Source organism: Hypanus sabinus, chromosome 19, assembly GCF_030144855.1.
Source record: "Hypanus sabinus isolate sHypSab1 chromosome 19, sHypSab1.hap1, whole genome shotgun sequence".
Lineage (NCBI taxonomy): Eukaryota > Metazoa > Chordata > Chondrichthyes > Myliobatiformes > Dasyatidae > Hypanus > Hypanus sabinus.
The window spans coordinates 62,978,024-63,004,738 of record NC_082724.1 but is presented as its reverse complement, the minus strand read 5'-3'; the positions used below and the strand labels follow the sequence as shown (position 1 = coordinate 63,004,738).

At 46.1% G+C, this 26,715-nt stretch overlaps 1 protein-coding gene across 2 annotated transcripts; it reads right to left on the bottom strand.

Annotated features, from left to right (window-relative positions):
• Positions 1 to 26,715, bottom strand: parp3 (poly (ADP-ribose) polymerase family, member 3). Of its 2 annotated transcripts, none has more exons than XM_059944548.1 (11): positions 26,592 to 26,715; positions 19,640 to 19,818; positions 15,544 to 15,669; positions 13,399 to 13,584; positions 11,881 to 12,013; positions 8,917 to 9,140; positions 6,799 to 6,954; positions 5,497 to 5,577; positions 4,554 to 4,731; positions 3,898 to 4,044; positions 1 to 1,823 (listed from the first exon to the last, which is right to left on the bottom strand). In XM_059944548.1, exons 2-11 carry the CDS (start codon positions 19,814 to 19,816, stop codon positions 1,654 to 1,656), a joined length of 1,578 nt encoding a protein of 525 aa, XP_059800531.1. In that variant the 5' UTR covers positions 19,817 to 19,818; positions 26,592 to 26,715; the 3' UTR covers positions 1 to 1,653. The 2 variants fall into 2 exon arrangements, with proteins under 2 accessions (XP_059800531.1, XP_059800530.1); XM_059944547.1 differs by lacking the exon at positions 26,592 to 26,715 and adding an exon at positions 21,850 to 21,907.

Below are 26,715 nucleotides of genomic sequence, written 5' to 3'. Positions count from 1 at the left end.
TTCACCAGCTCGAACAAGAGAATGCTTTAATAGTGCAGATACATCATCAGAAGCTTGCGGTCAACATTAAGAGAGACTAATTACAGGACCATCTATAGAGTGCAACACCCCAATAGAGGAAATCTTGCACCTAACAATAGTTTGAAATGCAGTGCAGAGTACTCCACAGTGAGACCCACCAACATGGGGTCAACCATCCAAGGTTGCCAAAGACAGCCTTCCTGACCCATATTCCTCACCAGGGAGGAGCTGTCTTGTGCAGAGTACAGGGTCCCGACACCATGGCCAACCTAGGGCTTGTAATCGCTTGCACCCCCAACAGAACTATCAAGTCAGCATCCTCCACCCTAGCTAACCCCAGTTCAAAGGTCAGCTAGCAAGACTCATTACTCAACTTCCATTTCTGCTAGTCAGTCTCATGCCACTCACTCTCAATGTAATGGGGAGAAATGCGAGATGCTTGGAAAAGAGGTGGGGTATCGAGGAAGGTCCACAGACTATTGATTAGATACAATGAAACCAGAATCAAACCATGTCCGTCTGTAGCCGGAATCCTGGGAGAACTCACCTTACATCTCCTACTCCAGTGTCAGTCTCCAAGGACAAAGGGAATGCCCTAATGTCAGTCTGCTGGTGGTCTCCAAGCACAAAGGAAGGTAAAATATTGGAAATAAATTTCTCAGACATTCAACAAGAGGCTGGTGTGCTGATGGGGAACAAACCAGCCGTGAAAGTACTTACACTGGCTGTGTGAGAGTTGATGAAGGGCTCCTGAGGGACCCATAGCTGGAGACAACTCAACACCTGAGGTGGGAAATGTACCGGCTCACACTTGTGGTCGAGGCCCTTTTCCTCAACTGGCAGCAGTTTGACTTCTTCCCTAGATTCCGGCTTTTCCAGAGTCTACCACTGGGATCAGCTGGGGAAAGTGGATCTATTCAAACTAACCGATGTGCCTTGGGGGCAGAATTCCCAAACAACTCTGGGGTTTGGAGATGGTCTGGATGTTAATGCTGTCCAACTTAGCAATCGAGTGAAGTACTCAGTTAGCCTGGAGAGAGGATGTAGGGAGAGTGTGGTGTTTGGACTTAAACCCAGATCAGCTCACTGAATTTCTCAGGGAGGGGGTGGGGGAGGTTTAGATTCTAACTCAATGAGTTTCTCAGCCTGTCCAGTGGATGCTGGTCAGCGAATGTCCTTGGTAAAGTTCTAGGAGCAGAAACGGTCAGTTTACAGTGAGGAAGGGCCAAGGAAGACATCTGTCAGTGCTGCCCATTGCACAAGCCCCAATGTGGCTGGGTTAGAAGCTCCTAGACCATCAATGCCAACATTAACCCAACACAACATCACCCAGGTGCTATCAACCTATCTGGATTGAAATGGGACTGTCTGGGCAAATGAAGTATAAACCGGCCCAGATGAACAGGCCCGTACTTGGTGACAAGAAAGAACCCATTCTTAGTGCTCAGCCCCATCACCAATGTGATATGTCCCACCTGCACATGGGATCTCATTCCACCCTTTAGTACCTGCAAAGCAGAGCAGCAACAGTGGTTAAATGTGTAATGTTCAAAAGCAGTCCCAATAAAAGAAAGCAAGCTTGCTCTGACTCCATCAACTTGAATGTTTCTGGGAGGCTGGTGGAAAGAGCTCTCAGTACCGCACCTGCACCAGGTAACGAAGGCGTGCCTGGCTCTCCTGGTAGATGACGTACTCACTCTGGCTGAAGCTGGAATTTTTGGCCAGCTTCACCTTCTTGGGTTTACCCTGCGGCACAATCACCCTCTTCTCATCTATAATTTCCACCTTGTCCTGAGAAGGATCTGCAAAGAGCCAAAGAGGAATGAAAAGCAGCGAGCCTCCACTTACCCCCAACCTACACAAGATGCTGGAGGAACTCAGCAGATCAGGTAGCATCTATGCAGAGAAATAAACAGTCAGCATTTCAGGCCGAGATATCAGAAGGGTCTCAGCCTGAAAGCGTGCGACTGTTTATTCCTCTCCATAGATGCTGCCTGACCTGTTGAATTCCTCCGGCATTGTGTTTACTCTGCAGATATATCCAGTATCTGTAGAATCTGTGTGTTTATAATTTCAAAGTTCAAAGTAAATTTATTATCAAGGTACATATACTTCACCATATACAACCGAGATTCATTTTCTCGTGGGCATACTCAGTAACTCCAAGAAACATAATATATACAATGAAGGGCCGCACCCAACAGGACAAACAACCAATGTGTAAAAGGCAACAAACTGCAAAAAAAGGGAAAAAAAGAAACAATAATAGTGGGCCGAAGGGCCTGTATTATGCTACAGGTTTTCTATGTTTCTAACTAATGAGATTACCTCCTTCAAAGAAAGGGGCTTCCCTTCCTCCACCATCAATGCTGTTCTCACCTGTATCTCTTCCATTTTGTGAACATCTGCCCTTACACCATCCTCCTGCCATCACACCAAGGATTGGGTTCCACTTGTCCTCACCTACCACCCCACCAACCTCTGCGTGCAGCACATAATTCTCCGAAACTTCAGCCATCTCCAATGGGAGATCACTACCAAGCACATCTTTCCCTCCCCCCCTCCCACTTAATGCTTTCCACAGGGATCGCTCCCTATGCAATTCCCTTGTACATTTGCCCCTCCCCACTGATCTCCCTTTTGGCACTTATCCTTGCAAGCAGAACAAGTGCTAAACCTGCCCTACACCTCGTCCCTCACCACCATTCAGAGTCCCAAACAGTCCTTCCAGGTGAGGTGACACTTCACCTATGAGTCTGCTGGGGTCATCTATTGTATCCGGTGCTCCCAGTGTGGCTTCCTGTATATTGATGTTACCCAATGTAGATTGGGAGACCTCTTCCCCGAGCACCTACAATCTGCTGGAAAATGGTGGTCACCCATTTTAGTTCCACTTCCCATTCCGACATGTCAGTCCATGGCTTCCTCTACCGTCGCGATGAGGTCACTCTCCGTTTGGAGGAGCAACACCTCATATTCCAACTGGGTAGCCTCCAGCCTGATGGCATGAACATCGATTTCTCAAACTTCTGGTAATGCCCCCATCGTTACCATTCACATTCTCCTCTCTCAACTTATCTCCTGACCTACCCATCACACCTCCCTCTGGTGCTCTCCCCAACTTCCTCTCTTCCCTGATCTTCTGTCCTCTCCTATCAGATCCCCCCTTTTCCAGCCCTGTATCTCTTTCACTGATCAAATTCCCAGCTCTTTCCTTCACCCCTCCCTCCCTCCTGGTTCCACCTATCACTTTGTGTTTCTTCCTCCCCTCCCCCACCGTCTTCATCTTTTTTTCTTCAGTCCTGCTGAAGGGTCTCAGCCTGAAACATTGACTGTACTCTTTTCCACAGACGCTTCCTGGCCTGCTGAGCTCCTCCAGCATTTTGTGTGTGTAACCAGCCATTTAGTCCCTTTTTATTCTCCCCACATTTTCATTGACTTCCTCCAGGTTCTAACACTCGCCTGTATACAAGAGGTAATTTACAGCAGCCAAGTACTCTACTAACCATGTCTTTGGGATGCAAGAGGAACCTGGAGCACCAGGAGGAAATCCACGGAGTCATAAGGAGAACATGCAAACGCCACACAGACAATGCCCGAGGTTAGGATTGAACTGGGTCTATAAAGCAGTGGCTCTACCAGCTGTGCCACTGAACTACCTGTACATAAACGGGCCACTTGAAGTGCATCCAAAATCATCATTGGTCACGCAGGCAAAATCCAGAGAAAACTGGGTGTGAGGAGCACTTACAAAAGAGGGCTCTGCCGATTCTGTGTCTGTATGAGTGTCATGCACCTCCGTTTATGTGCCTATGTGTGTGCGTGGTACGTGTAGTTTGAGAAGGGCAACCACCATAAAGTATGGGCTGTACATACCTGGTTCGGTGATGCCACGGGCAACAACGCTGTCAAAGCCCATGGGAGGTTTCCTCAGTTGGGAGTTATCATTGAAAATGTAGTGCACATTCCCCAGAGCCACTTCAGTCAGGAACATGATGCCTTCCCTGCTGGATGTGTAACCAACTGCAAAAAGAAACACCAGTCTCAGAGTACAATGTTAATTTTCACCAAACAATAATATCTTGTAACCAGATAAAGCAGGAGTAACTGATGAGCACGAATACAGTGAAGAGGGTAACTATACACAATATGAGTTGCAAAGTCGACAGATGGAGATTGGAATGATGCAGTTTGAAAAGATGACATGACTATAAGTGTAATTGAAAAGCAGCTTGCTGTTCCTTCACACAAATATTTAAAGGATAGAGGGTCAAGGGAGTTAAAAACACTACAGCTCCTTAATTGCTTGTACAATTACTGGCAAGAAAAATAAAAGCCATCATGAACTTCTGGTCAAGATGGTGTTGACGAGAGATCTCTGTTGAAATCATGGCACAGGTTTAGCTGTTTCTCTAAGCTTGTAGGGATGGTTTTGGGGACAGAGAGAGGAGTTAGGGACCAGAGTCCATGATTAGAATGGCTCTATTACTGACAATCAAAGAGGCAATTGGCAGAGTGGACGGTGCCGTTACCGTATCCTGCTGATTTGCTGTTTTCCGATGCAAAGTAGATGCCTCTGCCGACACGCCCCCCCGAGTGCGGCATGATCCTCAGCCCGGTTTTCAGGATGGCAGCAACAACGGCGATGTTGGTCCCGTGCCACAGGAGGCGACGGTGCTCGATGCTGTTGTGAGCCTTGAATCGTTCGGCCTGGGAACACAGGAACAGAGTGAACTTGTGCTGGTTGCAGTGCAAGAACATCACCGCGCACTGATGCCCAGATCCATTTTCAATTGGTTCCAGGTGCTCAGAACTGCCTATAACCAAACGTGGGAGCCAAGAGTCAGCTCCCTCAGCAACATGCCCCCAGTTCCTAAATTATCCTGTTCCTCAGACAGTTACTGCTAATTGTTCACTGGCTACAGGAGTAGTAACCAGATGACTGGAGGGTGGCAAATGTTCCTCTGTTCAAGAAAGATAGTAGGGATATTCCTGGTAATTACAAACCAGTGAATCTTACTTCTGTGGTGGCCAAATTATTGGAGAAGATTCTTAGAGACAAAATTTACGAGAAGCACAATGTGATTAAGGGTAGTTTGTGAGGGGCAGGTCATGTCTCACAAGTCTGATTTTAAGGTAAGGTTAAAGGTTGGCACAACATTATCTCTGCTGGGCTCTCGTGCTTCATGCTGTCTGTTCCAGGTAGTGTTGAGCAAAAGATGCTGATGCTTTTCTTGCTCTTACTCTAGGTGATAAACTCTTTGTGGATCCAGCTCTGGCCAATCCAATAGCCTTTGGTGGTGTAAGTGGCGTTAGGCAACTCTCCTGATTTTCCACACTGCACACTTCTCTGTGCCTCCACTACAGGGACAGCAGTTGCCTACGACCTCAACCAGCCCACTGCACACTTCACAGCAAGAGCAGCAGCACTTGCCTCAGGAAGGATTTTGGTTCCTCCACTCCACATAAGCTCACCTCTCCTTCCCGGTCCAATCTCCAGACGTTGACAACCTTCAGATGACTGGAACCAGTTTCATCCACATATTTCTTAACCATCTGCAAGGACACAGAGATCCAGAAGGGTTGGAAAAAGAGAAACACCAACAATCTGGGGCGTTATTACCTGCAGTTGGCAATGAAACCAATCCCCTCTCTCCCCACCTTCAATAAGATGGCTTCAGAGACTGTGGTGTTAGATGGTTAATCATGCTGATACCAAAACTGCCGATTCACCATACAACCTGTATAAAATGCAATTGCCTCAGCAACCATGAGACATAGGAGGAAATTAGGCCATTCACCCTTTTAGTCGGCTCCGCCATTCCATCATGGCCGATTTATTAACCCTCTCCTGCCTTCTCCCCACAACCTTTGAAGCCCTTACTATTCAAGAAAGATGGTAAGATCTTCCGGTTTAAATATGCGCAATGATTTGGCCTCCACAGCCATCTCTGGCAATGAATTCAATTCCAGACCCAGAGATTCCCCTAGAACTGAGCCAAGCAGATACCCCATTCAACCACAGCCCCAGTGGGTCGCATGCCAGTGTCGTGGTCATTCTGAAGTTGCTCTGTCATCAGCCCATTTCTCTATCCCCTCTTTGGTTCCCTGCTCCTCACCTCGCTGAGGAAGCTCCAAACTTCTTTTGGAATCTATTTCCTTGTTCCAGAAGAACACTGAACGCCAGGAAGCCACTTGTCATCCATCGTGGGATTCAACTGTGACCTTGGAAGGGCAGATCCAAGCAGTCATTCAAAACAGGAATGGGTGTGAGTGGGGTGGGGGGAGAGTATGAGTGGAGGAGGAGAGAAGCAAGTCTACATGACCTCATATCACTGCCTGTCCCCAAAAACTCTACTCTCAACATTAAACCTCCTCCCAACGTTGGAGGCGAGCTTCGGACTTGCAGACATTCTTTGCTTCATCCCTCCCCCTCTAGGTTTCACCGATCTCCCCCCATCTTTCAAATCTACTCTTCAGCATTCTTCCCTCCAGTCCTGCTGAAGGGTTTCAGCCTGAAACGTCGACTGTACTTTTTTCCACAGATGCTGCCTGACCTGCTGAGCCCCTGCAGCATTGTGTGTGTGTGTGTTGCTCAGATTTCCTACGTGTTCAGATTGTGTTGCTACGAAAACTTTCTTGAATATACCCAGCAAGGGTAATTCTTGGGGTGAAAGTGAGAAGTGATCTTGAAGGGGACAGGGAGGAATGATAATTTTGGAGGGAGAGGTGGGGAACAGGCAGCTCTCCAGATGGAGGATGATGTCCTGGTTTTACCTTGAAATCATTAGTAGTCTGGGACAGGTGAGTGAGCTGGCATTTCAGCAGATTGTAATCTTCATCCAGGGGGTTTGGCACCTCAACGTCTCCTGTCTTCTGCTTCTGCTCCTTTTCTGCTTGGAGACTCTGTGCAAGTTCAATATCTGCAAGCACCTGGGGAGGATTTGATAACATTTTACAAATTAACACATGCTCTTGACTCTTTAGAAATCCTCATTGTGTTTTGCTTTTCCTTCTGCAGCCCCTCCTGACAGCACTGCCTCATTCTGGCTCTGAGACAAGAATGGCAGTTTAAATGACCACTCAGCATGCCAAGACCCACAGGTCACAAAGGACCACACAGCCATAGAGAAGTGCAGGACAAAAACAGAGTTTTTGGCAGAAATCTTACACACGAATCTCACATTCCCATCACCTTCACCCAGATTAGCAATTTACAGAGGGTAATTAACCTATCGATTTGCATGTTTGTGCAACGTGGGAAGAAGCCCTTGCTGTCAGAGAAAATGTGAAACGCCCACACAAACAGCAACTGAAATAAGGGTTGACCCCACATCTCTGGTGCGGTGAGGCACCCTGCTGCTCTAATTGTGGAGATGAACAATCTGCTGTCGCTATGAGCACATCTTAACATCAACGAATTTGATTGGTGCTACTGTGGCTGGAAACAGTCCCTAGACAGACATGGGGCCCTCCGGATTGTCTGGCTCAGTCATACATAGATGGGGTATTTACGATTAAAGGAGGCTGCCTTTCTCCACCTTGTGATTTCCAATTTCACAACCCACTCACGAGTTAATTTCTCGAGTATCACCCAGACTGAGTGAAAACCAAAGTCATATCTGAGGTCATAAGATGGATTCTGCTTTCATTATTGTTGTGGCTGCTCTGAGATAGATCATACAGTATCTATTGACTGTAACACACTCAAAATGCCGGTGTATCTCAGGCAGCCATCTAGGGAGACATTTCATGCAGCGACCCTTCATTAGGACTATTGAAGGGTCTTGGCCTGGCCCAAAATGAGTGAAAATAGTGACATTCACAAGAGACACAGAAACAGAGAAACATTCAGAGAATTGATGGATATAGATCATGGGTGTGCAGACAGGATTACCATAACCATGATTAGTTCCGAAGGGCGTGTTCCCATGTTCTAGACTCTTACGTTTCATACCTCATAATGACTCTGTTCTCCATACCTGTCTCATCGATTGGTGTCTCTTGAATTGCTATCATATCAGTGGGGAAAGGACACAGTTGCACAACGTTGTTCAAACAGTTGCTAGGTAATCTTATACTCAGCAGGGTTGAATGGACAGATGGGGAGTGTGCATTATCATTGAGAGATATAATGAAACGGTGGCTAGATGATAGTTGAGAGAGAATAGAGGTGAAATTTAATTTGAGATGAACTAATGGAATTGTTAAAGCCAATATCCAAGCACCCTGAAGGGCACCACTTGTAATAAGCTTGATTGCCAACATATAATATTGACTTGCACGACTATGATGGCTCCAATGAAGAATCTTTAATCTGAAATATTAACTCTGCTTCTTGCTCCACATATGCTGCCAGACTTTCCAGTATTTTCTGGTTTTGACAGTGTAACCACACTGATGTACTTTGGCAGAACAGTAAAACTACAATAATCCAGCACCTCACACAAAATGCTAGTGGAACACAGCAGGCCAGGCAGCATCTATAGGAGAAGTACTGTGAACGTTTCGGGCCGAGACCCTTCGCCAGCACCTGCGTGGCCTTGGTAGTACTAGACTAGCAGATTTTGTAGACTCTTATTACTACTACTAAATTTATATTATATCATGTCATCAGCAATATAATAAAATTTTCACAAACCCTGTGAGTTTAAATGGAGTAGGAAATCTGCAGGTGTTCCACCCGTGTTTCTGAACCCTGATGTGCAGATCCCACCCAGTCCACAGACTGCATCCCAAATTAACAAGTGAGCCAGATGTCAGAGGGCAGGAGTTCTACACAACCAGATGCCAGACTATCAGAGCTTTACTGAGCTCAGTGTCCAGACTGATACAAACCCCAGCAGTGTCTCATCAAAGCGAGGCAAAGTCTGATTTATTTTGCGTGACACTCACCAACAGCATGTCTTTTTTGGCTTGGAGCACCTCTGCAGTATTAATCACAGGGGGTCGATTACGTCCAAAGTAATGAGGAATAATGGTGTAGAACTTTGAGGACAACTCTTCCAGCTGTTTTGCATTGTTGGGGCTCTTCAAGGCCTCTTCCAATTCATCCAATGCATCGAACCCCTTAGCAATTTGCTGTTTACTCAGCTTCCCAAGAGGCATCTTCTTCAAATCTAGTAGGGCAGTAATGAACAGAGTCACTGCCACAGCGCAGCAGCCTTTTTGTTCTCGTCCTAAAAATCTGTGCCAGGATCTACTTTGACTGATATCTCAATACAAAACTTCACCATCAGTAAAACAATGTGCCACAAAGAAACCTTAATACACATGCTTGCAAAAAACATATAGGACTCTACCTAAAATATTCTTCCCATCTCAAATAGATTTATTTGTTGCATGTGCATGAAAACAGATAGTGAAATATGTTATTTGAGTCAAATGATGGGAGTGAGGATTATGTTGGGCACCCACAAGTGTCTCCACACTTCTGGTATCCAACACACCATGCCCACTTTTCACTAACCCTATTTGGAATAGAAAAACAGAAAAGCTACAGCACAATACAGGCCCTTCAGTCCACAAAGTTGTGCCAAACAAGTCCCTACCTTAAAAATTACTAGGCTTACCTATAGCCCTCTATTTTTCTAAGCTCCATGCACCTATCCAAAAGTCTCTTAAAAGACGCTATCATATCCGCCTCCACCACCGTTGCCGGCAGCCCATTCCACACACTCACCACTCTCTGTGTAAAAAAACTTACCCCTGGCATCTCCTCTGTACCTACTTCCCAGCACCTTAAACCTGTGCCCTCTTGTGGCAGCCATTTCTGCCCTGGGAAAAAGCCTCTGACTATCCACACGATCAATGCCTCTTAACATCTTATACACCTCTATCAGATCACCTCTCATCCTCCATCGCTCCAAGGAGAGAAGGCTGAGTTCACTCAACCTATCTTGATAAGACATGCTCCCCAATCCAGGCAACATTCTTGTAAATCTCCTCTGCACCCTTTCTATGGCTTCCAAATCCTTCCTGTAGTGAGGTGACCAGAACTGAGCACAGTACTCCAAGTGGGGTCTGACCAGGGTCCTATATAGCTGCAACATTACTTCTCAGCTCCTAAATTCAGTTCTACGATTGATGAAGGCTAATACACCGTACGTCTTCTTAACCACTGAGTCAACCTGTGCAGCTGCTTTGAGTGTCCTATAGACTTGGACCCCAAGATCCCTCTGATCCTCCACACTGCCAAGAGTCTTACCGTTAATACTATATTCTGCCATCATATTTGACCTACCAAAATGAACCACCTCACACTTATCTGGATTGAACTCCATCTGCCACTTCTCAGCCCAGTTTTGCATCCTATCAATGTCCCACTGTAATCTCTGACAGCCCTCCACACAACACCTCCAATCTTAGTGTCATCAGCAAACTTACTAACCCATCCCTCCACTTTCTCTTCCAGGTCACTTATAAAAATCACGAAGAGTAAGGTTCCCAGACCAGATCCCTGAGGCACTCCACTGGTCACCGACCTCCATGCAGAATATGATCCGTCTACAACCGCTCTTTGCCTTCTGTGGGCAAGCCAGTTCTTGATCCACGAAGCAATGTCCCCTTGAATCCCATGCCTCTTTACTTGTGAAATGTGGCAGGAAACCTAAGCATCCACAGGGAAAACATGCAAACTCCTTCTCGGCAGCAGTGGGAATCGACCCTTGATCTTACAAACAGTGCTGCACTGCTGGGTCACCTCAGTACAGAGGAGCCAAATCGACTGTTCACACAGATGGGATTACTTCCCCTTATTAAGCAGGATCCCCTAGGGTACCACAACTCAGTTTTGTAATGTAAGAAACATAACCAGAGGTAGGCAATGCAGTCCTTGCACCAACCAATACAGTAATGACTATTCACTTACCACATGTCCCAATCCCAGCATCCTCCAATAACCCCGATGTCTTCTAGTCTAAAAAATCTACCTGCTTCACAACATATTAACTCAAGAGCCAGAACATCTGTACTATCAAATTCCAAAGATCTATAACCCCCAACATAAAGGTTACTGTATCCTTCAGACACAAATAAGGCACTTTTTCATTTATCTTTCAGTTGTACCCCAAACTCCTTCTAACATACCTGTCACTTTCCTCATTGCTTCTAGCTTTCCCTCTCCTGATTCGTGAATCAGTACTTGATTCATCTTGCAGTGAAATTTGCAGTTCTCACTCTAAGCCAAAAAAATACTGGGCCTACTCTTGATGGTTTTGGTCCCAAGCTTCATACCACTTCCCACTGAAATGTGACTTTGGGAAGTACAGGCAACTCCTGGGTTACAGTTGCTTAGGCTACATAATTTATCTTTACAGAATTCACGAATCCTTCCCCAAAAGTATGGGGTATGGAATAATATTTACTATACTGAATTCAGTGAAAAAGTAGTACAATTTTCTATTTTTTCAGCTTGCATTTCTTTATGCATGTGCAGCTTCATTGTAGATGGAGTTAATAGAGGGGAGGTGCTTTGCAAGATGGACTGAACCACATTCACAATACTGCAATTCCTTGCTCTTGCTGGGCAGAGCAGTTACCAGACTGGGCTGCGGTGCATCCTGATAGACTGCTCTCTATGATGCAGCTGTGAAAAGTAGCAGGAGTCATCAGAGGCATGGGGCAGAAGCTAACGGCTGGAGTAACATTACATTTATTCTTAGACAAAGCAGAACCTCAAAAAGGGGGTAAGCATCCATACATTTAAAGCAGGAAGTGGAGAGAATGCTGAGACACAAGCATAACGCTGCAAGACCATGGGTGCACCTTTCCCTGAAGTTCAGTGGCCTGATTCATTGGTCCGTGACAGGCGCATACACATAGCCCTGGTCCCCGCCTCCCAGTGAATGTGAAACTTACCAAGATTCATTGTTTCCATCTGCTCCTTGAACATATCGTGGCTGAAGATCAATTTGATCAGCTGCTGGGTGTTTTTATCTAAAGTGCTTGGTCGGACTTTCTTACGCACACTATTTCCATCCACTACATCATTCTGCAATCAGAGAAGACCTGGCATTAGGATTCTTCCATGGCGAAATCTAGCACACTCCCAACATCAATCTTGTAGGATCGAAAGGAAGCACAGTAGTGTTGAGGTGGCACAGCTTCAGATTAGGATTCAGTTCCTGCCACTCTCTAAGGTATTTGTACACGATCCCTGTGACCGCTTGGGTTTCCTCCCACATTCCAAAGGTGTACAATTTTGGGTTAGAAAGTTGTGGGCATGCTTACATTGGCACCAACATGACAACACTTGCAGGCTGACTCCAGCACATCTCAAACTGTGTTGGTCATTGACACAAGCAACACGTTTCACTAATGTATGTGTGACAAAGCTAATCTTTAATCTTTTAATTTCTTTAAAGGCAAATTCTTCCATACTATACTGTGGTAAATTAAGCCTCTTTCATTTTCAATCTTGAACCTTCTCTCCTTCACGCCACTTTATAACATTATATTGTTCCTTTCTCTCCAAACATCCGTGCCTAGGTTATTCTTAAACTTCAAGCTTACTCTGCTGAAACAGAGGTTCTGTGCACCAACTCTTATTCAATCCAATCCTTTCCAGGGATATCACTCTGCCTACAATGAACAAACCTTTTACTATGCCATGAACCCCTACCATTAACAGAGGTGTCCATGGACCCTAGGCTTGGGAACCCTTGTGCAAGAGGAACTCAGCAGGAATCTGTGAGGGAGAAAGAACTGTTGATGCTTTAGGTTGAATCCTGATAAAAAGTTTTGACCCACACAGACAGTTCCTTTCCACCCGTAGACTCTGCTTGACTGCTGAGGTCCTACAGCTGATTTTTTATTGCTCCAGATTTCAATATATGTAGTCTCTTGTGTTCCACATCTTCTTTTCATTCATCTCCTGTCTCGGCAGCTTTAGCCCTCCTTTGCTTCCTTCAGCACTGTCTCCAATTAAAAAAAAGCAGGCATTTATCCTTGTGCAGATGTGGTGTAGTGATCCATTCCACAATATTACTGACCTGGCTTTTAACATGGAAATTGACAAAAGCCTTCCATTACGTTCGTATAGGCATTCCCTGGAGTTACAAACACCCATACTCATGAGTGAGCTCCAATATTATTAATAAATTCAGAAGTCCAAGGTACATACAAACATTCATTCCTATGAAAGGCCAAACTAGTTTCCTTCCTTTCTCTCCAGTTTTACTAATTGCCCATTCTTATCATTCTGCACAGTTACCATTGAGTAATTTTGGTGTATTTTTTGATAAGGACAAAGTTGACTTAGCGAATGTCTGTAATGACACACATCACCCTAGCCTGACCTGTAATCTCACTTCTTCAATGCTGTTTTTATAAGCCAAGCCAAACAAAAATACATCTGAACTTATCACAATTACCCACCTTCATGACTGTTGCTTCCTCATAGCCCTGCTGAACTTCAATCATGGTGTATTTTCCAGGATGCGCAGTGAAGGAACCTCGCTTCGCCCAGTCATTCTTTGTCTTATCTTTGAACTTTTTTTCAAATTCCTTCACAGCTTTGTTCAGGTCAAGTGGAGAACTCAGATTGGATTGCCCAGTTTCTCCCTAATCAACAGAGAGGCAGGAGGAGGAAGGGTATCAGGGAGGGCCAATCCAGAGAACAGAGGCAAGAGTGTAACTGAGCAATCGTACAAATCATTTACAACATCTTCTGTTGAAAGCAATCTTTAAATCTTACTTTCAAGCTAGTAGTTGTGTGAATGGGAGCATATGGGAAGTACTAAATGTTAAATTCATGGGGGGGCATATATTTTACACTCTCTCAGACTGTAATCAGACACCCCCCCTTCTCCTTCCTCATCAATCTGATGCCCTTCCATTCAGCAAACTTGGGAAGTGAGGGTCAGATACTTCAAGATTGTTTACTGTTATTTCCCTTACACGAGTGTAAAGGAGAAAAAAATAATTGCTACTACAGATACAACAGCACAAAAAACACACTAGGATAAAGGACACAATAAATATAAATACAGTCCATAAGATATCTTGTATACGTGGATTGATGGCATGTACATAAAGTAACATTCAGCACAGGACTGTGTGTACAGAAGGTGACTGGTAGGGTAGTGGAGGTGGAGCTGTGAAGGGGTAGGTTAGTGGGTGGAGGTGTTGATCAACCTTACTGCTTGGGGAAAGTTGCTGTTTTTTGAGTTTAGTGCTCCTGGTGTGCATGCTACGTAGCCTCCTCCCAACGGGTATGGGACAAACAGTCCATGAGCAGAGTGGCTGGGGTACTTTTCAATTTTGCTGGCCTGTTACGGGCACCTTTCGGTACGTAGGTCCTTGATGGCTGGTAGACTAGTGCTGGTGATGGGTTGGGCTTTGATATAAACCCTTAATGTCCGCTGCAGTGTGGTTTCCAAACCAAGTAGTTACACAGCATGTTGGGATACTCTCTACTGCACGACTGTAGGAGGTCATGAGTACTGAGGTGCATAGAACAGCTTCCTTCAGATACACTGGTGAGCTTTTTTGATTGTGTAGATATGCTCTGGGACCATGAGAGCTTGTGCGAGATATGCAATGCCAGGAATTTGAAAATGGGTGCAGTTTCAACTGCTGTAAAGGTGGGTGTGAATGATGTGAGTTCTCCTGAAGGGGTAGTAGTGTGGGTGTCACTGGCCTCAGTGCCTGGGAGGGGCAGCCCATGAGGCTTCCACTGTGTTAAAGGCTAGAAATCAGCCCTTTCACAGCTGTTCCATAGCCCCAAACTCACCCCTTGTGAAACCACTCCCCTCCCAACTACCAACTCTTTCTCACGTTCACATCTCAAGCCCAAGTAGTATCCCTTCCATCCCTCCCCCATCACATCACATCTCCCCTCCACATCAGTGGCCTCTTCTCATGATCACACACCACCCTGACAACAATTAGCACATTCTTCAGAACCAACTCCCCCCTCACATCATCGACTTCTTCATGCTATCCCACCCCCAATCTTGCCCCTTGAAGCATCTGCCCCACTCCCCACAATCCCCTCCCCAACCATCAGCCTCTTCTCACCATCCCACACTTCCAAACCTACCCCTACAGTACCTCCCATAACTGCCTTTACCACCAATTCCCTCTCCTCATCCCACACCAAGCTTACCCCACTAATTCACTCCTGCACCAATTCACCTCTTCCAATCCACCAATCTAGGCCAGTGTGACACCTCCAACAACACCACTCACCACTCACCATACTACCATCCTCACCCCTCCAAAGCACTCTCCCACGAATCTCAAATGATCCCTGATCGATATGCCTAAACTCATCAGCCCACCATCTTCCCCCGCACAGCAACGACACCCCCTTCCAGCCAAGATTGAGCTGTGACACTGACACCACCATCAACTTGATTCCTGTGCATTACAACTTCAAGGAGGGAGAGGGGAGAGAGGGGACTGGGTGTCGTGACTGATCTTGATCCATCAGAACCATATTTGATCCATGCCGGTGGGGTTGGGCTGCAGACAGACATTAGAAGCACAAGGGTGGGGGCCTGGACACTGGAGACTCACCACCCGGCCCCAGCGGTTCCAACAGTAGTACGAGTCGTCTTGTTCAATCAGCTGGATGATGTAGAACTTGTTGTTGTTGTTTCCGATGTTGGTTTGATTCAGCATGCAGTCATAGTCCTCGTAAACCTGCAACAAAAAGCATCACACACCCTGGAACTTTTCAATGATTTTAGGTTCCCTGATCCCTATCATCTCATTTTTACTATGGATGTCCAATCCCTGTACATCTCCGTTCCCCACCAGGATGGCCTCAAAGCTCTCTGTTTTCTTCTGGACACCAGACCTCACCAGTTCCCCCTACCACCACTCTCCTCCGCTAGTGGAACTTATCCAGATTCTAAATAATTTCCCCATTGGCTCCTCCCACTTCCTTCAAACAAACTGGGTAGCCATAGGCACTCACATGGGTCCCAGCTATGCCTACTTGTTTGTCGGCTACGTGGAACAGTCTATGTTCCAAGCAGACACTGGTGTCACTCCATAATCTTTCCTACGCTACATCAATGACTGCATTGGTCGTTGACTTCATCCACTTTGCCTCCACCTTCCACCCTGCCCTCAAATTTACACATCTCTCTCCATTTCCAACACCTCCCTCCCCTTTCTCAATCTTACTGTCTCCATCTCCATCCACTGATGTCTATTATAAATCCACGGACTCTTGGCTACCTGGATTATACCTCTTCCCACCCTGTTACTTTGTAAAAACACCATCCCCTTCTCTCAATTTCTCCGCCTCTGCCACATCTGCTCTCAGAAAAAGGCTTTTTCATTCTAGAACGAAGGAGATGTTCTCTTTTTTCCTATTCGGGGTTCCCTTTTACCCATTCTCTTCTCATTACCTGCCCATCACTTTCTTCTGTTGCCCCTCCCCTTCCTCTTTCTCCCATGGCCCACTCTCCCCCTAACAGATTCCTTTTCTTCAGCCCTTTTTCCACCTCTCAACTTCCAGCTTCTCACTTCATCCTCTCCTCCCCACCCACTTTCCTTTCACCTGCTTTCACCTATCACAAGTCACCTTGTACTCCCTCCTCTCCCCCACCCTCTTATTCCAGCTTCCCTCCCCCTTCCTTTCCAGTCCAGTCCTCAGCCCAAAATGTCAACTGTCTATTCCTCTCCATAGATGCTGCCTGATCTGCTGAGTTCCTCCAGCATTTTGTGTGTATGTTGCAACAAAAACAGCCAAGCAATCTGGACCATCACGAGCAAGCCCACTCTCCACAGACCTGGTACGTTTTTGTGCTGGGATCCTGTGCTCTGTGGCCTTGGGCAAGGCGGCAAACTACAAAGTAGTTCATGTGCTGTACACCAGCCCAAGCCACATGTTATTCCTCATTTTTTTTTCCGCAACTTATCAGATCGAGCAACCTTCTACTGGCCTCTTACCCTTCCTTGCCTTTCTCTAAAATGCAGAGCTTCAGTCTGTCTGAATTCCAGACACTGTGGGTGAAGGCATGTTTCCTGAATTCACTTCTGATCATTCCACCCATGAATTTAAATCTACACCCCTAATTTCCAGCTTCCTTGTACTAACTATTCACCCTTTTATAAATTTGTATACCTCACTTAAATCTTTACTGAGCCTCCTGTCCTGTTTCCAGACACTCGACTGGGATTTGCACAATCTGGTCCCCTTTAAACAATAATGTCCCTTTCTTGTGGGGTGCTTGCTATTTCTTGTTATTTCCATAAATTGCTTTTCCATTCCTTCTTATGCCTCCCTATCATGTAATCAATGATTATAATAATTTTACCACAGAAAACCAGAGAGATATTCATTCTCACCATGATTGTCAAGCGCTTGTACACTTATATCCCCATCAAGAAGGCCTTAAAGCTCCCAGCTTCTTTCTCAACAGAAGATCCAACCAATTCCTCTCCACCACCACCCTCAACAATGTCTTCATCTCCTTTCACTTTCTCTAAACTCAAAGGGGTAGTCATGGTTCAAAGGTTCAGTTTAATATCAGCAAATGTATGGTGTACAACTCTTTACAGACATCCATGAAACAGAAAAAACCCAAAGGATAAATGACAGAAATATTAGAACCCCAAAGCTCACTTTCCCCCCCACACACAAGCGGCATCGAAAGCATCAGCCCTTACCCTCCCCCAATTGTCACAACAAGAGCACCAACCACCCCCTCCCTCCGCCATGCAAGCATGAGCAAAGCCCCTAAAGAAGCCATAACCTAGAATCCATCAAAAAAACTGCAGCCCATCCCAACACTGCGATATCTCTCAGTGGCGAGGGAGAAAGAGCTCGATTCTGTGGTGATCGAGAGTGGGAGACCAGCAGCTCTCTTGTTTTGATGCTACATTCTTCTGCATTGCTTCTCCAAGTCCCCCGACTTGAGGGGGGAAGGGGAACCTCTTCCGACAGCAGTGCACACTGCCTGCTCTCTCGATGTTTCAGTCTCCTGCTAACTCTGGCTCCAGCCTTTCCTTCCATCATTTTGGAATGTCGTTCTGCCCATTTCTTTCCAGTCCAGATGCAGGGTCTCAGACCCAGAACTTCAGCTCCCTCAACAAATACTGCCTGACCAGCAGAGTTCTTCCAGCAGTTTGTGTGCCTGTCCTTTTAAGAGTCCCAACTGTTCACTCCATCAGGCCTTTTGTAGGTTAGATTAGATTGAATTAGTTCAGTTTCATTTGTCACATGTGCTTGAAGCATACAGTGAAGTGTATCACTGGCATCAAATCAACTCAGTGAGCCCACACATGTCCAAAACTCACTAACCCTGACCTGTAGTCTTGAATGTAGGATGAAACTGGAACACATGAAGGGAAAATGTTCAAACTTCTTCCAGACAGCAACGGGAATCGAACCCCGATCATACAGTTGGCTGCTGTAAAGTGTGGCACCCCCAACATTTTGTAACGTTACCGACGACAATTAAAGTATGGCTCAGGCACCTTGGTTAAAAAGTTTCAAGATTTCAAGGCCTTAGTGCAGAAAGTGATCATCATTTCATTTGCTGCTCATCACTGATACCGCCAATACTTGTCACCTCACAGTCCAGGTTGAAGGAGCCTGGCTGACTCGCAAGTTGGAACTGTGCTGCTACAGGTGGGATTGGGTTTGCTTTACAGTTTTTATTGCTGTGGAGGTGTGGTGAACTACATACGCCTGTCTGGACACGCCCCTCTGCTGACTGCTCCTGTGGCTCCTCCCACAGACCCCTGAATAAAGGCGATTGGCAGCACTGCTCCCCCCGCCCCCTCAGTCTCCAGGATGTTGTGTGGTCGTTTCTTGCTGCTAATAAAAGCCTATCTTTTGCCTCCCATCTCCGAGAGTTATTGATGGTGAGCGCTGGAAAAGCAACAACGATTCAGAGAGCAGTAGCAACAGGAAAAGGAGATGAGATAGGAGAAGCTACTTTTGAATAATTTGGTGCTTCATTTCCAATATGAAAGGAGATCCATGGTTAAAATGTGTTTTTACTGTCTTGTATTGGATGAGCCTGGTGTAGGATGGGGCTCATGTTCCGTGTTGTCAAAAGCAGAAGACGTGGTGGAGCCTGAAAGTAAAGGGAGTTGGAGGGCCTGTTCCAGAACAGCAACAACCAATAAGGATTAGCTTTATTTGTCACATGTACATTGAAACATCAAAATATACAGTGAAATGCGTCACTTGTACAAAATCAAATCAGTGAGGATGCTCTGGGGTAGCCTGCAAGAGTTGCCAGGATCCCAGCGCCAACATCGCCTGCCCACAACTTACTAACACGAGTATCTTTGGGAACTTGGGAAGAAATAGGAGCAACTGAAAGAAACCCACAGGGTCACGGGCAGAACGTACAAACTCCTTTGAGGCAGTGATGGGAATTGAAGCTTAATCTGTAATCACTAACATAAGTAGGAGCAGGAGTAGGCCACCTGTCGAGCCTGCTCCACCATTCAATAAGATCATGGCTGATCCGGCCATGGACATCTCCACCTACCTGTCTTTTCCACAAAGCCCTAAATTCCCCTATGATGCAAAAATCTATCCAACCATGTCTGAAATATATTTACTGAGGTGGCGTTCACTGCTTCAGCAGGCAGAGATTGATTCACCAGCACTGTAATAACACTACGATGCTGCCCCACCTACCGCGGCCTGTGCTTCAATGCTCAGTGGACACTGCTCATCGATCTTGGCCTTGAGTTTCTCCTTTGGGGCGGCCTTCAGCGCAGTAACAGTCGACTTCAAGGAGGCCTCCTCCGGTTCCGTTTTCACCTTTTTGCCCTTGGTAGTGGCTGCTTGAGCGGATTTCCTCTTTGGTGGCATAGCTGCAAGAGAGCAGAAAGGAAAGGTTACTGCCAATAGTGGTGAGGGAGCAGGATGGGTTGGGGGTGCGCGGGGGGGAAGGCACAGAGGTGGGGGGGCAGTTAAGTGTCTGTTCAATTTTGCTGGAGCCTTTGCTACATTTATAAGTTGTTTGTCACAGACCAGGCACAGTGGAATAGGTCAAGTAGTGTACTGGCCTTCATCAATCGTGGAATTGAATTTAGGAGCTGAGAGGTAATGTTGCAGCTATATAGGACCCTGGTCAGACCCCACTTGGAGTACTGTGCTCAATTCTGGTTGCCTCACTACGGGAAGGATGTGGAAACCACAGAAAGGGTGCAAAGGAGATTTACAAGGGTTTTGCCTGGATTGGGGAGCATGCCTTATGAGAATAGGTTGAGTGAACTCGGTCTTTTCTCCTTGGAGTGACAGAGGATGAGAGGTGACCTGATAGAGGTGTATAAGATGATGAGAGGCATTGATCGTGTGGATAGTCAGAGGCTTTTTCCCAGGGCTGAAATGGTTGCCACAAGAGGACACAGGTTTAAGGTGCTGGGGAGTAGGTACAGAGGAGACGTCAAGGGTAAGTTTTTTTACGCAGAGAGTGGTGAGTGCGTGGAATGGGCTGCTGGTGATAGTGGTGGAGGCGGATACAATAGGGTCTTTTAAGAGACTTTTGGATAGGCACATGGAGCTTAGAAAAATAGAGGGCTATGGGTAAGCCTAGTAATTTCTAAGGTAGGGACATGTTTGGCACAGCTTTCTGGGCCGAAGGGCCTGTATTGTGCTGTAGGTTTCTGTGTTTCTAACTTAGATCACCAGTCTATGTGAAACCCATTGATAAGTAGCTTTTGTTGTAAAGATATAGTAGCAGCTGATTCCTTCAGTTCTGCCTACTGGTTTTGTCTCCAGGATCCACAGGAGGCTGGCGGACTTGTTCTGGAGCAACAGGAGGCACTGGGTCTCTGAGTCTTCCGATTGTGGAGGGCGGTCAGTCTCTGGTGTGTGTGCGCACACAGCCGGGGGCTGTCTGCATCGGGACCCTGCAGAGGTACTGTACCTAATGACCACTCCCGAGATGGCATGCGCTGGCAACGCACTTTCTCCGCTGGGTCACTACCTGCAGGAGAGCACGCGGCTTTGAGGGAACTGCCTCGCTTTTACCGAGAGCTGTTGAGGGTATGGGGTCTCATCTCATTCAGACAGGGTGCTCCTGTGCTGGTGGGGGACAGTGCTCTACTCACTCCCATCCTATCAGGGTGAGTGTTGGTTGAGGGGTTCCGGCTGCACCATCACCTGATTGGCCGGAATTGCCTATCGGACCCAGGCCTCGGGACACCAGATGGGAGGGTCCTGTACTCATGGGGATGGCAACATTCCCTTCCATAGCACTCCAACGAGTTTCTTTTTGGACTGCTCTTGCACACCCTTCACTTCCTTTCCATCATCTGCCAACTGCACTTGCCTTGGCATCTGGCAGCAGAGGAGGTCCCCATGGAAACCTCCTTATGCAGGGGCCTTTCGCCTGTACACAGGGGACCTGGGCTGGAAGGTATGGCACGGGGCAGTACCGTACAACAGGTCTTTAAGCAGGTCCACCTGTCCATTCTGTGTCTGGGAGGAGTCAGTGTACCACGCTGATATGGAGTGTGAGAGGTTGCAGCCCCTGTGTGAGCATCTGAAGGGGCCGCTCCTCAGGTTCTGGTTTCATTTCAGCCCCGTGCTCCTCATATACGGGACGGAGAACGGAAGGGGGCGGGTCGCGAGGAGGATCTCCCAGTGGGCTTGCTCCTGGTCAAGATGGCCTTTCACGGTCCAGGCAGCGAAAAGTCGAGGGCTCTGCCAGGGCCAGCTGCCCGCCCCTTTTCTGAGGGTACGTTCGTGCTCGGCTGTCCTTGAAGAGGGAGCCTGCCGTCACAATGGGCACAGTGGGGTATTTCTGAGTGTGGTAGGCCCCCCAGGGAATTAACTGTTTAGTAGACAGTAGAGTATTTGTTAAATAAACTTCAATACTTTTGTAAAAAAAAGCATACTTTTTTGTGTCCATTGTTGACTCAGAAGGTTGTAATTCGTCATCATTAACCTTATCAGAATTGTCCATAGGCCTAGAATCCTCCTCTTCAAAAATCTGGATCAGCTTTAGAATGGAAATTTCCCTCCAATTTTCTATGACACCGGTAGAGTTTGTTTGCTCCCATAAGTCAGTCTGCGGCACACAAGGGGAAGTTGGGGAGGTAATTCGAGAGGGCGAGGCCGACATCACAGCCTCTTGAGCAGGCCTATTCAATGCTCACAATCAGCCTACCATTCTCCCCTGTGCAACACAGCACTCACCAATTATCAACCCTTACCTTGCGTCAAAAACTGAGAATGGACTCAACCAAGTAAACCTGGTCCAACTGCACACTGCCATACTGAGCTGAGATTACTAACTGGGCTACTCGGTCACTGCCCACCACTGCGACCGCAAGCATCGTGCAAAATTCAAAAAACAATATTTGTTTTAAATCATGAAGTCTCATGGAACCCTGGCTGACAAACCATGCTCTCAACCTTTCCTAGCAGTTTTCCTGCCCAAGTACTCTTTAAATGATGTCAATGTACCTGCCAAATCCCCTTCCTCTGGCAGTTCAGTCCATATAGCCACCACACTGCAGTCTACTCACTGCACCTCCTGATTTTACCCTCTAAATGGGCAACCACCACCATTGACCAGGATTACTAGGCTTTGGCTCTAAATTGTTGGTCTGTTGTAATTTTCACAAATGCAGTTTAGCAACAAGGTGGTAACTCACTTGACAAATGATCTGCTCCTGTATCCTTTAGTTCTGATTTCCTAACCCCAGAGGGAAAAACTGCATTAATACCCCCTCCTGAGAAACTCAGCGCATCAGGCAGGATGTGTGAAGGGAGATGGACAGTCACCTCACTCTTACCCCTTCTCCCTATCTTCAGCTCAAGATCCTTTATCTTACCCACTGAGTTCCTCCAGCAGTGTTTTTTGCAGATTTGACAGATAGCAGAATCCCAGGCCCACCTCCATCTGCTGTCAACGTTTGCTCCCTGTAGCATGGACAGGCATCAGGACTCACTCCCAGTCACCACTCTGATCACCCAGCAACAACTTTCTGCATCACGGTAGCGTAGCAATTAGTGCCATGTTATTACAGCTCGAGGTGGAGTTCAGAGTTGAATCCCAGTGTCCCCTGTAAGGAATTTATTAATCCTCTCCATGGAATGCAGTTTTCCTCAGGTGCCTAGGTTTCCTCTCACAGTCTAGACACATCAGGTAGGATAATTGGTCATTGTAATCTGTCCCATGATTGAGTTAGGGCTAAATTGGGATTGTCGGGGGTTGCTGGGCACCGGGATTCAAGGGCCTATTTCAGGCTGTGTCTCTAAATAAAATAGAACTTCCCTGCTTCAACTCATGCCTCTATTGGTTGCTTAACATGTCCATCTTTTAAAAATCCCTCCCTCCCACACCAACTAGCCAATGAGCTTAAGGAGCAATGGAGGTTGCATAAGGTCACAGATAGCTGAAATACACAAGAATTTCATAAGTATTTTAAAGTAATTTTATTATCAAAGTACATATATGTCACCACATACAACCCTGAGATGAACTTTCTTGCAGGCACGCTCGGTAAATCCAAGAATCATACTAGAATTAAAGAAAGACCATACCCAACAAGGCAGACAAACAACCATTATGCAAAAAACACCAAGTTGTGCAAATACAAAAGAGGAAATATGGTAAATAACTAAGCAATAAATATTGAGAACATGAGATGAAGACTGTTTGAAAGTGAGTCCGTAGGTTGTTGGAACAGTTCAGTGATGGGGCAAGTGAAGATGAATGAAATTATCCCCAAAGGCTAAAGAGTTGAGGGGTAATAACTCTTCCTGAACCTCTTGGAACTTCTTCCTGGTGGCGGCAGCAAAAAGAGAGCGTAACCCGGGCAGTGGAGGTCTCTAACGATGGATGCTGCTCTCCTGGGGCAACCCCAAGTAGATAAACACTAACTCTACGCTTCTGCTAGAGAAGTTGAACCTTTGCTACTTTCAATAGAGAAAATAAAGAACTTTAGTCTATTGACGCAGGGAAGTAAAATGGTTTTGAGTAGATATGCTCAAGGGTGAGGAGTGCTTTACTCGTGATGGACTGGACCATTTCCACTACTTTCTGTAGGGTTTTCTGGAGTTTCTATTCCAGGGGTCTGCAAATGAGGAAATTGAAGATCCGATTCCACAAGGGGGTATTGAGGCCACAGTCTGGAAGCTTATTTTGAGGGGATGATGGTATTGAGTGCTGAGCTGTAGTCGATAAAGAGCCTCCTGATGTCTGCATCTTTGGTGTCCAGATATTCTAGAGCTGAATGAAGAGCTGATGAATCGGATCTTCATTCAAGTATTTAAGATACTTTGAAAAAAAATAAACTCAACTAAAATGTGAAACTAAATACAAATAAGAAGTCAGAAAACTTTTTTTCTTCTTACAGAGAGTGTTGAAATACCCTGCTGTGGTGGTGGTTGAAGCAGATACACTTGGGCACATGGGATGAAAGGAAAATAGAGGGCCATGTAGATTAGCCAATGAAGAGTTAGATTTATTTTAGAGTCGGTTAATAGATCAGCACAACGTTGTGGGTCAAAGGACCTGTCCTATGCTACAGTGTCCCACCTTCACTTCCTCTCCCTGCAGACTCCATCAGCTGATCCAGGGAACAATTGTTGGACCCACCCATGTTCTGCAACATACAATGCTTGATATTGCCAAGCAACCATAGGACTTCCTTATATACACAGTCCCGTGACGGTGCTTCAGAAGCATTTAAAACCAGTGGCTTCATTTCAAATGGCCAACGGTCACCTGAACACTGCCTTGTTTCCAGACAGTAGACTTGGTGTTACCATGTCCTGCCTTCATTAGATATGTTACTGATCCTTTCATCTCAGCAACAAACAACACCCACAGCTCAACACCCTTGTGAGAATAAATTCAACCTTTAGAAAACAATACAAAAAGAAAGAGAAATTCAAAGCAAGTATTGTTTGCAGTTTGGTTCTGAAAGGAGAAGTCTTGTTGTGTCATTTGAACTCCTGTGCGGCCCGGATCGGTGACGTCATCCTCTAATAACTCGGCTCATTTTATAAAGAAATTTCATAAATTATTTTTGAAATTCGTGGGTTGCTTAAGTTTTGACTCATTTTCTTTAAATCACTCTTTAAATAAGCGAATGAAATGGTAGAACGACCGCCTTTTTGCTTCTATTTTTGAACACATATTATTACTGTTTAACCGCGTCACTTTGGCTTCGGCCGGGAATGAGAAGGTAAGGTGGCGGCTTGCACAAAGCTGCACAGTCCCAGCGAGCTGGCTTCACTTCCCGCGGAGGTTAAATCGGGAATTGCTGGCCGGTACAGCTCGAAAGGTCAGAGGGGCCTATTCACGCTGTACCTCAATAAATTTTTAACAACCTTGATACAAGGTCTCGGCCCAAAACATTGACTCTTCATTCCTCTCCATAGATGCTGCCAGACCTGCCGAGTTCCTCCAGCACTGTTGTTTTGTATTTCCAACTTGTGTGCTTTAAAAAAAAGTTTCAGCATGCAGGATGAATTCGAGTTCCCTGCCGGCACAAATGAGTTGGGCTGAAGGGTCTTTTTCATGCCGTACAACGCGCCACGCGAAACCAAAACTCGGTCACTTTTATTGTGAAATCTGTTCACGTGTGCTCCTCCAGACCCGCACCTCCTGATTTTACCCTTCAACCGACGAGGGCTGCCACGCCCCGGCTCTCATTGGTTCGTCGTTTCCAACGAGGAGGTGACTCGTTTGACAACTGATCTGCTCCAGGCGCAAGTGCCTAGACTCCAGAGACTCCGGACAGACCCCACCCGTAGCCAGGTGGAAACAGAAAGAAATCCCTACACAGTAGAGCCACACCACACAGAACCAGTCCCGCAAGGCCGAGCCCAAACCCATTTACACAAATTCAGCTTTATTCTCCCCCTGAAATTCAACTATCCACGTTCATTTTTGGGACAAGTTTGGGACCAGCCTGTCCGTCTTTGGGATATGGGAGGCAACAGGCATTCATAATCCCTTCTCTTCAGAGAAAGACAAAATTTGATAATTATTTTAAAAGAACTTGGAATAAACACTAACTCTCCTGCTACAGAAGTTGAACCTTTGCTGTTTTCAATAGAAAAAATAAAGTACTTGGATTGATTTAGAATATTGACGTAGGGAAGTGAAATGGTTTTAGGAACCGCTTCATCCCCTCCACCATCAGATTTCTGAATAGATTATGAGCATTACCTCACTTTTTGCACCATTTAATGGTTTATATTGCTTATTGTAACATGTATTTTAAGTATTGCACTGTACTGCTGCAGCAAAACACTTTTCGCGACATATGTCAGTGATTTGTGCAATCGTATTTAAATTAAAAATGAGCACATATTATAAAGGGATTGAGGTAGTTATTTTATTCGGCTTGCAATCAAGGAGATTAGCATTCAGAAACTGCAAATTTAATTAAAAACAAACCAAGATACAAAAAACTATTATGAGTCAGCGTCTATATAAAAGCTCAACTGTTTTCCCGAATATCATCCAGGGAAACAAGCCGCTGACGCGGAATAAACTGGCTAACCCTTAACCCCCTTCAGAAGTTCCTCGGCAAACTGGTTTTGTTTGCAATAACAGGGAAACGTCACTGAACGGCAGCGGATGCTGAAAATCTTTCAAAGCCAGACTGATACTTACTGAAACTGTCGGCTCCTGCAGCTGGTCAGGCAGGACAAGTCAGAGCAGCGAGTGAGGAAGTACGGTCTCTGGATAGTCCCGTGATCCAATCAGCGTCCTCCTCCTCCTCCTCCTCCTCCTCCTC